General features: G+C 48.3%; 1 protein-coding gene across 1 annotated transcript in view; it reads right to left on the bottom strand.

Moving 5' to 3' along the window:
- Positions 1 to 12,205, bottom strand: part of Grik4 (glutamate ionotropic receptor kainate type subunit 4) — a 431,548-nt gene that overhangs the window by 128,695 nt on the left and 290,648 nt on the right. The window contains exon 8 of the mRNA XM_037207580.1: positions 11,817 to 11,870. Coding sequence (XP_037063475.1) covers positions 11,817 to 11,870 — 54 coding nt within the window. The remainder of the gene's footprint in view (positions 1 to 11,816; positions 11,871 to 12,205) is intronic.

The raw sequence follows: 12,205 nt of genomic DNA, 5'->3' as shown, positions 1-12,205 counted from the left end.
CCCAGCGTGGGGGAAGGGAAAATGAGTTGTCTAAAAGTGACCTGTCATCTCAGAAGGACAGGATTTCTTCTGAAGACCTTTGGGTTCTGATTCCATGAGTCAGGTGCTAGATTCAGGCCTCGAGAAATCACAGGACCCCAAATCACCAGGGCACAGTGTGGCCATCAGAACCTCTTGAAGACAGGAAAGCCACTCAGCACAATCGATCGTGGCTAGCCTTTAATTCCATTTTCCTTCTGCCTTGGTCATTCTCAGTGCCAACCCAGGCCTCAGGTTTTGACATCTCCCACCCTCAACAGAGTTCCAACCCCAGCCTCTTGGGTCCTAAATAAACCACCCTGCCAGGTCCTCATACCCTCACATCCAAATCTGTCCAGGCTAGGGTGAGGGGAGGGGCATGTGAGACTCAGCAGTGACTGTGTGGGATAGGGAGGCGAGCCCAGCACTCCCAGGCTGGACTGCAGCCAACCCCCACGCTCCTTTTAGCTGGGGAGCTTTTGGAGGATGAACTGAATTCATTTGGGTGTAAGGAGATGAGCTATGCCCCTCTAGTCAGTATTCCCAGGCCCAGAACTCTACAATGTGAAGAACTAATCCATTCATCCACCCAATAAACCTTGGTTGAGCGTCTCTTATGCTCCAATCAGCCACTAGGGTTACAGAGACGGACAAGACAGACAAGGTCTGGACTTTATGAAGCTTAGAGCCTGGAGAAGGATAAAGAATTGTGAGTGGGGCTAGTGAGGTGGCTGTCGTATGCCTGAGCCTCCGTGTACAGATGTTCAGCTAGGCAGATCTTGGGAGCTGGCTGGCCAGCCAGCCTCGCTGAAAATGGCAAGCTCCAGGTTCAGTGAGGGAGACCCTGCCTTGAAAGAATAGGTGAAGAACAACAGACCAAGACATCTGATGTCCTTCTCTGGCCTCCATATGTGAACATGAGTGCATCCATGTATATATATATATATATATATATATATATATATATATATATATATATATATATATATATATATATGTGTGTGTGTGTGTGTGTGCGCGCGCGCGCGCGCGCGCGCATGTGCATACCACGTGGATGCACACACAACTGTGAAAGTGACAACACACTCAACCTAGTGATCTGTCAGGATGACTTCAGTGGGAGAGTGACATTTAAATAACACCTGGAAGATAGGCAGGGCTGGCTTGCCAAAGATAGGAGCAGAAGATTGGGATAATGGCATTCACCCTTCCTCCTGAAATTAATTGCCTTTTCTCTCTGTGTGTCTGCCCTGGCTCCCCTTCCAGCAATAATTTTAGCAATTTCAATTACTTATGGCTAATCTCGCTGATAAACCTTTGAAAAATAAATACAAACTTGGGTCTGCTTGGCAGTAAAACGAACTGAGAGGAGGAAGGCCAGCTGTGCCTGCCTACCCTGCAGAGACAGGTCGAGCCTGGGATGCGGAAGGGTGATCACCGCAAGGCTTGCTGGGGCTGGGCTACAGTTTGTGACAGAAAAGCCCTCAACAGAAGGTGCTTCGGCAGGCCACGCGGGGCTTCCGTCCAATGTGTCATTCTCCCCTCTCTACGGGAAAACAGTCCCCTCCCCAGGATGCCGGGCATTGGATTGCTCCCCAACAATGTACGGAGAAGCAGGTCCAAGGCTTAGAAGGACACTTGGAGATCACACCCCATGCAACCCCATAATGTACAGATGGAGAGCCGAAGCTCAGCAGGAGAGAATGGCTTGGTGGAGACAGAGGAATGACTGAGCGAGGCGGTTAAGCGCTAACTGTCTGGCTTTATGATCTGGCGCCTCTACAAGCAAGAGAGCGAGGCATTAGCAGCCTCGGCTCTTGTAAATGGGAACAAAATAGTTGTTTCTACCAGAGCTGATGTGAGGCTTACATGAGGAAATAACCATGGCGTAGTGTTTACAGAGCCCTGCACAGAGAAGTCATTCAATAAACAGCAAGTACAGCTAGCTGTCACTGTTACCCAGCATCAGTGGCAGGACTAGCCCTTGGTGTCCTAGTGGCTTCACTGCCAACCCAGAGCCTCCTGCTGGCATAACTGCTCCTCTCTAGATCCCCCCCACACACACACAGAGGAAATAAGTCTGAGGTACTACTGCCTATATATGCACCCCGCAACAAAACCAACACGGAAATCCAGGCTGCTAGCAAGGCTGGAGGCAGCCCAGGCTCCTGGTGCCTGTGATTTCTTGCTTTTCATTGACGTCCTACAAGACTTTTGACTTTACTCCTAAATTTCCCTACCAAGGAAGCAGCTCTCTCCTCTGGCACCTCGCCTGCCTGAGCTCTCTGACAGTAGATTAGGGTGATCTTATCTTTCCTATTAGGGAGTGATTGCAGCTCTTGCTGGGTTCATTAGCAGCCAGAGAACCCTCCAGATTTATTAGCTCAAATCTAGCTTCCTCCATCACCTTTTCTTTTCAGGCACATCCGCCACAATAGTGGACAGGGCTTTGCCCAGGGCCCTAATTCTTCATGTCATGTATCTAACTCGCAAGTGTCTTGTGAGACAAAGGTTCCTCCAACCACAACCAAAGGCAGGCTGGAGGACAGAGACTCCATTCCATTCCATTCAACGGCCAAATGAAGTTATATCCATATCTGGGCTGTGTGCACCGCATCCAGGCAGGCACACTCTAAGCCCCCAGCAACCTTGGTTACCAGGGAGCCAATAGGTGTTAATGTCCACTCTTAGGATCAGTTATCCTCTAAACAGACATGTCAGGGTCCTGGCACCAATTGCTCTTGCAGCATACACAAAAGAGATGCGCAGTGGCGATTAGTAATTCAGTAATGTGGCAGAGATTCCTGGCTAATGACAAAATCTATTTCCCCTTCTTCCTAGGCACACAGCCAAACTACATTTCCCAGACACCTTTGCAGGGATGTGTGGCCACATGGTGAGATATAGCCAACAGAATTGAAGAAGGGATCTGCACTGCTTCAAGGCTTGACCCATACATTGCTCTGGGTGTGAGCCTCCATGTTTTTCCCACCCCTGACCTCTATGAAGCACATTTATAAGCCAGAAGATGCCTGGGACCCTAAATGGGACCCTAAATGCCCTTACTTGAGGCCATTACTATCAGGGGTACCCTTGTGGAACTTCCAGTAAGAAATGTACAGTCTGTCTTCTATATCTGTGGGTTTGACACTGTGGATCCACCCAACAGCTGGCTGACAATAGTCAGGGGACTATTAGGTCTGTGCTGAGCATGTACAGATACTTTCCTTGTCACTGTTCCCTAAATGATGCCATAGAATAACTATCAGCATTTACATTACAGTAAGTATTCATCTAGAGATGGTTTAAAGTATATGAGAGAAAATGCCGCACCATTTAAAGGAGAGACTTGAACATCTGCATAATGTTTTTTATTCGCAAGTGTTCTAGAACCCATCCCTCCCCATAGGAAGGGACTACTGTGCTTGGCACTGTGTGAGGTTGTGGGGCTTGGGGGTTGATTGGCTGTAGCAGTTAGCGCTGCTTACTGGCTACAATGGCATCACCGATTATTTTTACATTCCTACTAAGAGCCTTTAAAGACAGGCACTGCCCCTATTCACATCTTAACTGATGAAGAAACCAAACTCCCAAGAGCCTCCGGGGCCACGCAAGTCCCTGAAAGCTTCATAAACAGGGCTTCTCACCTGTCCATCAGGAGTGGGCTCTTACTTTCTCTTATTACTAAGTGTCTTAATTAGAAGGGCCCTCGACTACACCTGTGAGGTCTTGACTCTTCCAGTCTGCAAACTGTCACAAGACAGAAGAGGCATATAACACTTCCCACCCACCAGAATGGCTCTTATTAAAAAATGAAAAATGAGACGCTTTGACAAGGTTGTAGCGAAAGTCAAAGCCTTGCACACTGCTGGTGGGAATGAAACATGCTACCGTCATTCTAGACAACAGTTTGGCGATTTCCCAGGACATGAAAATGTGATGACCATCTAGTTCAGTGAGTTTCCTCCTCAGGAACATACCCGGCAGGAGGAAGAGCCCAAACTGGGACAGCTATTTGCACACCCACATTCACGGGACTATTAGCCACACCATACCAAACCACGCTCATACTCACTGATGGGTTAATGGATATGTAAAATGTGGTATACATATGCCATGGTATATTATTCAGCTTGGAGAAAAACAGGCCTTAAAGACATTAATCTCCACAAAACGAGCCAGACAAAGAAGGATAAATATTGTATGATTCCATCTTCATCAGCATAGTCATGTTCACAGAAAGAATGTGGACGTGTGGTTCAGGGGCAGGGGAGGGCTGGGAGGAAGAGGAGACCAGAGCCCTGTGTAGTAAGCACAGCGTTCTGGGTTGGGAAGATGGAAAGCATGGTAGAAATGGAAGGTAGTAGTGGTGGCACAACAATGCAGAAATGCCACTGAAAGACACACAGGAGGTGGCGAAAATAACAGTCAATCTTATTATGGGTATTTTTTTATCATATAGAAAGAACCTTTTGTTAAAACAAAAAAAATGAAATTTGATACATGGTACAATATGGATACACCTAGAAAATACTACATTGGGTGAAATAAGCCAGACGCTAAGTAATATGGTACAACCTCGCTGGTGTGAATCACCATACAAGAAGCGAATTCACACAGAGGAAAGAAGAGCACAGGTGGCCAGGGGCCGAGGGACAAGGAACAGGAGCTATGACGTTTGGATTTCCTTGAGCTTTAGAATTGGTGGTGATGGTTTATATGTGGGAATATGTCAACATTGCTGAACTGTAAACTTAAAAATGTTTAAAATGCAAAATTTGATGTTATATATACTTTTCCACAAGGAAAAAAATTCAAGAACAGGAAGTATGAAGGAAGGAAGCATAGAAGAAAGAGAAGGAAGGTTGATGAGTGACTTCAGAACCAGGGCAGGAACCAGTTCTCTGGGCTGTGCCTGTGTGGCCTTAGGACTTGGCACAGTGATTTCATTTACTCTAATTTGTCCCTGCTTGGCCCATGATAGCTCACTTCAGACCAACCCTTACCTGTTCTGCTGGCCAGGCCTTGCTTCCTCCTGTCACCTTCTATGATCTTGACCTCTGGCCATGTGCATCCCTGGCTTCCTGTGACTTCACCTTCCACGATCCTGACCTCTGGCCATGTGCATCCCTGGCTTCCTGTGACTTTACCTTCCACGATCCTGACCTCTGGCCATGTGCATCCCTGGCTTCCCGTGACTTCTCATATTTTGTGATTTGAGCCCCGTGGGCCAGGCCTCTGCCCCAGGGCTCCCACATCATCTGAGTACCAGTCCCACCCACTGATCAAAGACTCCACTGAAACTGACTCTTGACTCATTAGAACCATGAATGGGGACAAGAAATTGCTTCACTGAGTGATCAAACCACTAATATGAGCACCCCCAAATCCATCTTGAAATAGATGGTAGAATGAAAGTCCCCTTGCTGTGGGCTGTGAATGAGCATTGTAGCATCCAAATACTTCCAGTCACTAAGCTGTTATTCTGGCCAGAACAGGAGCGCTGTCCTAAACACAGGTCTATCTCCTCCTGCTGAAGTGTCTGTCCCATGACCTTTTCCACCTTCCTGTCCCTCTGTCACTAACCTAGGCTTCCCCTGGGCTCACCAGCCCAGTTTCTAAACCATAGACTCTCTGATGGACCCAGGAGCGGCCTCATTTTTCCCCTTGGCTCAGCAACACTTCTTACATCAATTCCCCATGTCACTCAAATTTTAAGGTTGACAGGCACGCTCTCCCCAGTGCCCAGGCCCTGACTGAGAAAGAAACTGTGCTTTGTGTAGCATGAACAGAGTTCAATGAATTGATGGCTAAATGTTTAATTTATGATTGGTCATCTCGTCCCAACTCCTGCTATAGGTAATCAACAGATCGAACCCAGAGCTGTCAGTTTAATTCATTTATTACAGATGCCCCATGTCAATCAGTGTTCTTAACACCTGGATGGGACTGAGGCACAGGGACCTGGTCAATACTCTGTAATTACACACACACACACACACACACACACACACACACACACACACACACACACGAACATCCTGCAATGACAAATTTGTTCATGCAAAATAACTGAACTACTGGGTTGTGTTCATTCTCTGGAAATAAATAAAATGGTATTTTAGGAATCATTCTTTGGGGAGTAAAATATGTGCTTCCTGTTCCTTTTAATCACCAGAAGCAAAGCCAAGACTCTACCATAATAACTCCCCTTTATTAAACTCATATCGTGAGCCAGTTGCTCTCTTGAGCTAGGTACAGGGCCCAGTGACAGAAGAGGTCACCGGAGCTCGGAGGTTAAGTAGTCTGCACAGCTGGTAGCTACTCCAACTAGAAGGTTAAAGGCCTGTCTATCAAATGCCCAGGTCTGGGTCTTTTCCAGCTCTCTGTGCTGGTTTTCAAGAGACAGATCTGAGAACTCACATCGCTGCAGCAGAAGCCAGAGAGTGGAGACAAGATGGGGTTTCTGGGGGCCTGAGAGAGGGACTGGGGAGGAAGGCAAGCCAGGTGCATCCGTGTGGAGGATGGAGCTGGAGAATGCAGAAGATAGCTTCTCTGCTGTGAAGCCCTTCTGCTCTGCTTCCCAACTCCGAAAACTCCAGGCAGCATGGCTGGCCCTCAAACAACGTTTTGCTCCGGCTGGATCTTGCTGCTGCTGGAAAGCCAACGCACTAATGAGAAGCTTCCAGAACATCCTCTCACTGACTGATTTCTGCAGCGTCCCTGCTTCTGCCTTCTTGACCCTTTCCCAGGTAGCATCCCTCTCGTGGTGAGCTCTCTGCCTGTGAGCTTTCAAGGAGTCCCGTTAATTCCAGGTGCAAAGGACTCTGGCTGAGGCGAGCGCAGAGCTGCTCTTGCCCATGCCCACCAACAAGAACGGAAGCTCTGAAGAGCCAGGTCACCTGCCTGCTACGTAAAACAATACAGCTCCTTAGGGACACAGAAGGCTTTGCACATACAGTTCACTGCATCTTCACAGCAGCATCGTAAGGTTTTGTTATCTCCAAAATGAGAAAACAGGGGCCCTGAGAGTCTGTGTGGCTCACCTAAAGTCACCCCAAGAAGACAAGGAAGAAGAATGAGGATTTGGTACCTGTGGCTCCTAACTTGACAGTGCATTTTTTCCCCACTCGAGTACATTGTCACCCTCCAAGAAAAGAAAAGGATGATACGCAGTATGGTGGATGCTGTCTTCCTAAACTCCCAAGCCAGTAACTCCATCTATTTCAGACTACTGCTGGGGGGAACTCCTTCCTTCCATCTGCTGAGTGGCTCCAGACATGGAGATGCCCAGCTCCATCCTTAGCTGCTGTTGCTGCCTGGTGCAAGGTGCCTCCCTGGCAGGCTGGCACAGTGTAGGCAACCTCACCTCCATCCACCTGCCTTGCTTCCCTCCCCGCTCTGTTCCTACCCCCACGGCTGTACTTGAATCTCTTCCCTCTCCTGCCAACCTGCCCAGGCTGTCCCAGATGCCTCCTCACCTTAAGCAAACCCATTTGCATTGTGGTGGGAATAACCTAATCCTCCTCTCCCCTTTTACATGTTAATTCTCTGATTTACAGCTGCAGCGTTAGATAGAATGAAAGAAAAAAGAAAAAACCCAAACACGGCAAACAAAGGAATTCAGTTCGTTCTATTTTACATTTTGAGGAGGTTGTGAGGGGGGTAATTCTGGGGTGCTGGTGATATTCTATTTCTGGATGTAGAGGCTGCTTACACAGGTGTGCTCACTTGGAGACAGCTCTTTGTTCTATGCACATATAACATGCATGGTGTTCTGTAAGCACACCAGACTTCAATAAACAATCCCACGGGCTAGATGTGGTAGCACACACCTGTAATCCCAGCACTCAGGAGGCTGAGACAGGAGGATTATTATCGTGAGTTCTGAGGCCAGCCTGTGCGAAGAAAGTAAAAACTGATAGAGCAAGCCCCAACGTTAACTGTAAGCCAGATGGTTTGATGAGCCAACCATGTACTCTCAGGTTCAAGCCATGGGGAATGACTTCCTGCCAAGGCCTTGTGGAGGGAAACCCTATACCAGAAGGAAGGAATTGTTTCGGTCTTTTGCAGGCTTTCAACTCTGGGAACTTGGGTCACCAGTGTATCGGGGTTAACAATTCCACAGCAGCCCCAAGAGACGGATGAATCCTACAGTGAATGTCACATGTCCTACAGTGAATCCAGGCCTGTATCTGCAGGCAAGCATCTCTTAAACACTACAGGACCACTGAGGAGACCTGGCCCCTGGGTCCCAGGAGGAAGACTGCATGGCCGTCTAAACCATCCTATGCTCACCGTCAGGAAGAAGGTCCTGCTAACAAGCAACCTTTCTCTTTGTGAGGCTGAAGAGTCCAAGCTGTGAGGCTGAATTCTATTCCTTAACTTAGCAAGACTATTTGGACTCAATGGATATTTTCAAAGAAGAGTGTCAACAGATAGTGACTAGGAAACAAGTAAGTCCATATCCCTGGGAGTGCGTAAGTTTAAAGGTCCCTCTTGTTTCCTAAACATGCCATGAACCATCTCATGTCCAAGTAACTGAGGGCTTCGTTCCTTATCCTGGAGCACTCATCCTTTCCTTTTCCCCATCCCACTCTGCTTATTGATCTTTGGAAAAACAGGCTCTGTTGCAAGCTCCACCCCTCCGGCATGGGTCCCAGACACCATGCCTCCCCACCATGATGGACTGTCCCCTCCAACAGTGAGCCATGACAACCCCTTCCTTTGTTAAGCTGCTGCTTATCAGATATTTGGTCACAGCAGTGAGAAAAGTAATGACTACCCCCAGTCAAGCGATTTATAAAATAAAACAAACATCTCTGAATGTTGATCTATATACATAGTGGCATATTGAAGATAACCAGAGCATCTCCCGGCCTGTGAAGAGTTAACTGAGCAAGCTGGGGCACAACTAAACCCTGAGGCCTACACAGCAGTAAGGATGCAACAACCCAGGTGGGTCCCCAGGGCTCCCTACCACGTGAACATGTCAGCCGCAGAAGGTCACACACTGTATCACTTTCCTTAAACTATAAAGTTAGATAAATGGGGCACAGGTCAGTGGTTGCTGAGGTTTGGAGATAACAGGGAGGAGGGTGGCAGGTGTGACTACAGAGGGGTGTGGCAGGTGTGACTACAGAGGAGGGTGGCAGGTGTGACCACAGAGGAGTGTGGCAGGTGTGACCACAGAGGAGTGTGGCAGGTGTGACTACAGAGGATGTGGCAGGTGTGACCACAGAGGAGTGTGGCAGGTGTGACCACAGAGGAGTGTGGCACGTGTGACTACAGAGGAGGGTGGCAGGTGTGACTACAGAGGAGGGTGGCAGGTGTGACTACAGAGGAGTGTGGCAGGTGTGACCACAGAGGATGTGGCAGGTGTGACTACAGAGGAGTGTGGCAGGTGTGACCACAGAGGAGTGTGGCACGTGTGACTACAGAGGATGTGGCAGGTGTGACCACAGAGGATGTGGCAGGTGTGACTACAGAGGAGTGTGGCAGGTGTGACCACAGAGGAGTGTGGCAGGTGTGACCACAGAGGATGTGGCAGGTGTGACTACAGAGGAGTGTGGCAGGTGTGACCACAGAGGAGTGTGGCACGTGTGACTACAGAGGAGGGTGGCAGGTGTGACTACAGAGGGGTGTGGCAGGTGTGACTACAGAGGAGGGTGGCAGGTGTGACTACAGAGGAGGGTGGCAGGTGTGACTACAGAGGAGGGTGGCAGGTGTGACTACAGAGGAGGGTGGCAGGTGTGACTACAGAGGGGTGTGGCAGGTGTGACTACAGAGGAGGGTGGCAGGTGTGACTACAGAGGAGGGTGGCAGGTGTGACCACAGAGGAGTGTGGCAGGTGTGACCACAGAGGATGTGGCAGGTGTGACTACAGAGGAGTGTGGCAGGTGTGACCACAGAGGAGTGTGGCACGTGTGACTACAGAGGAGGGTGGCAGGTGTGACTACAGAGGGGTGTGGCAGGTGTGACTACAGAGGAGGGTGGCAGGTGTGACTACAGAGGAGGGTGGCAGGTGTGACTACAGAGGAGGGTGGCAGGTGTGACTACAGAGGAGTGTGGCAGGTGTGACTACAGAGGAGGGTGGCAGGTGTGACTACAGAGGGGTGTGGCAGGTGTGACTACAGAGGAGGGTGGCAGGTGTGACTACAGAGGAGGGTGGCAGGTGTGACTACAGAGGAGGGTGGCAGGTGTGACTACAGAGGAGGGTGGCAGGTGTGACTACAGAGGAGGGTGGCAGGTGTGACTACAGAGGAGGGTGGCAGGTGTGACTACAGAGGAGGGTGGCATAAGGAAAGCCTTGAGGGCTTCAGGTTCAGCCAACAAATTTATGTAGCTAATTTTGCAACTTCCTAGAAATCGTACAATTATCCCTAAATTAAAAACTATACATTTTTAAAGATCTTATTTTTAATTATATTTGTGTGTTAGTATGGGCATGTACATACAGGTGCCTGCAGAGGCCAGAAGAGCATCAGAGCTCCTGGAACTGGAGTTACAGGTGATTATGAGCCACCCATGTGACCCATGTAGGTGCTAGGAACCAAACTTGGGGTATGTCTATATACCACAATAATTTTCACATTTTTTTTATTTTTTCTCTTTTTTTAAATTTATTTTATTTTATAATTAATTTAATTTTACATATCAGCCACAGACTCCCCTGTCTTCCCTCCTCCCACGCCCTCAGCCTTCCCCCTAATTCACCTCCCATTCCCACCACTTCAAGGCAAGGTCTCCCCTGGGGATTCAGCTCAGACTGGTAGATTCAGATGAGGCAGGTCCAGTCCCCTCCTCTCTACACCAGCGCTGAGTGAAATGTCTCAGCATAGACCCTAGGTTCCAAAAAGCCAGCTCATGCACTAAGGATAGGCCCCACTGCCTAGGGGCCTCCTAACACATCTGACAGAGGGCTGATATCCAGAATATCAGAATATATAAAGGAATTGCTTAACATCCTTAATCATCAGGGAAATGCAAATCAAAACAACTCTGAGATACCATCTTACACTTGTCAGAATGGCTAAGATCAAAAACACTGAAGACAACTTATGCTGGAGAGGATGTAGAGCAAGGGGAACACTCCTACACTGTTGGTGGGAATGCAAACTTGTACAACCACTTTGGAAATCAATATGACGCTTTCTTGGAATTTTCACATTGCTTAATGCTTTACAATTTCAAAATGCTTACACATACATTGTCATACACCTTGACAACGACCCAGTGATGCAGCTGTTCACATCCCTATCCGACTGATCAGTGCTTTGTTGAAGGGTGCGTGACTAGTATTTTAGCAAAGCTAGTACTTAAATCAATAAATTCAATAAAATTCCAGTTTTCTCACCTGTAAAATAAGGACTTTAGCTAAGATGACCTGGGGTGATACATGCAGTTATACCATCAGACATGTATACATCTTGTGCCCTAGCTTTCCTCTTTCTGAGTCAGGATGGTGGTTCAAGGAAACTCTACTACAGGCGAGAAACTTTACCCACTGAGGAGGTTTATCCATCACACAGCTGCCCCCACAGAATCCATGCTATAAAACTAGTGTCACTCAAAGGGGACATCAGAACCTCCAAACTCCCATTCTCAAAGGGCTTAAGGTTTTGGCATGAGGAGCCAACTGGGCTTCTGAATCCTGTGTCTTCATGACACTCAGACATTATAGTTTCTGCTCTTTTTGCCCCCTTTCCCCACAAGCCATCTTCTAGACATCATCCCATCATGCCCCACTAACCCTGGTCAACACTATGCTAAGGAGGAGGGCTGTGAAAATGTCTTACCAGATTAGTGAAGATGTATGTATAATAGGCTGACACCATCCCCAGCTCAGCTGCCTGCAAGGCAAAGAGAAGGCCATTAGAGACCAGACACTCACCAGAAGCACAGGAGCAGTAGGGTGCTAAGTCTACTATTTATCTGGCCCACTGACCCTCAGCACAAAGCAGAGCAGAACATCTTGACTGGTTCTCAAGTGGCCCTGGCTATTGCAGGATGGAAGACAGAATCATTAGCCTCTAGAGCATGTTCTCTCCGCCTCACCCCACTCCCCACCCCGAGTGGCACTTGTGTATCTGGTGTTATCATGGATAACACACTCCCATAAATAGGACTGAGTATTACAGGAACCAGAATGGATTTAAGGGAAATGAAGCAAATAAGAAACATACTA

This window comes from Peromyscus leucopus, chromosome 7 (assembly GCF_004664715.2).
Source record: "Peromyscus leucopus breed LL Stock chromosome 7, UCI_PerLeu_2.1, whole genome shotgun sequence".
Taxonomy (NCBI): Eukaryota; Metazoa; Chordata; class Mammalia; order Rodentia; family Cricetidae; genus Peromyscus; species Peromyscus leucopus.
The sequence above is the reverse complement of the archived record's forward strand: the minus strand, read 5'-3'. Positions and strand labels throughout refer to the sequence as shown.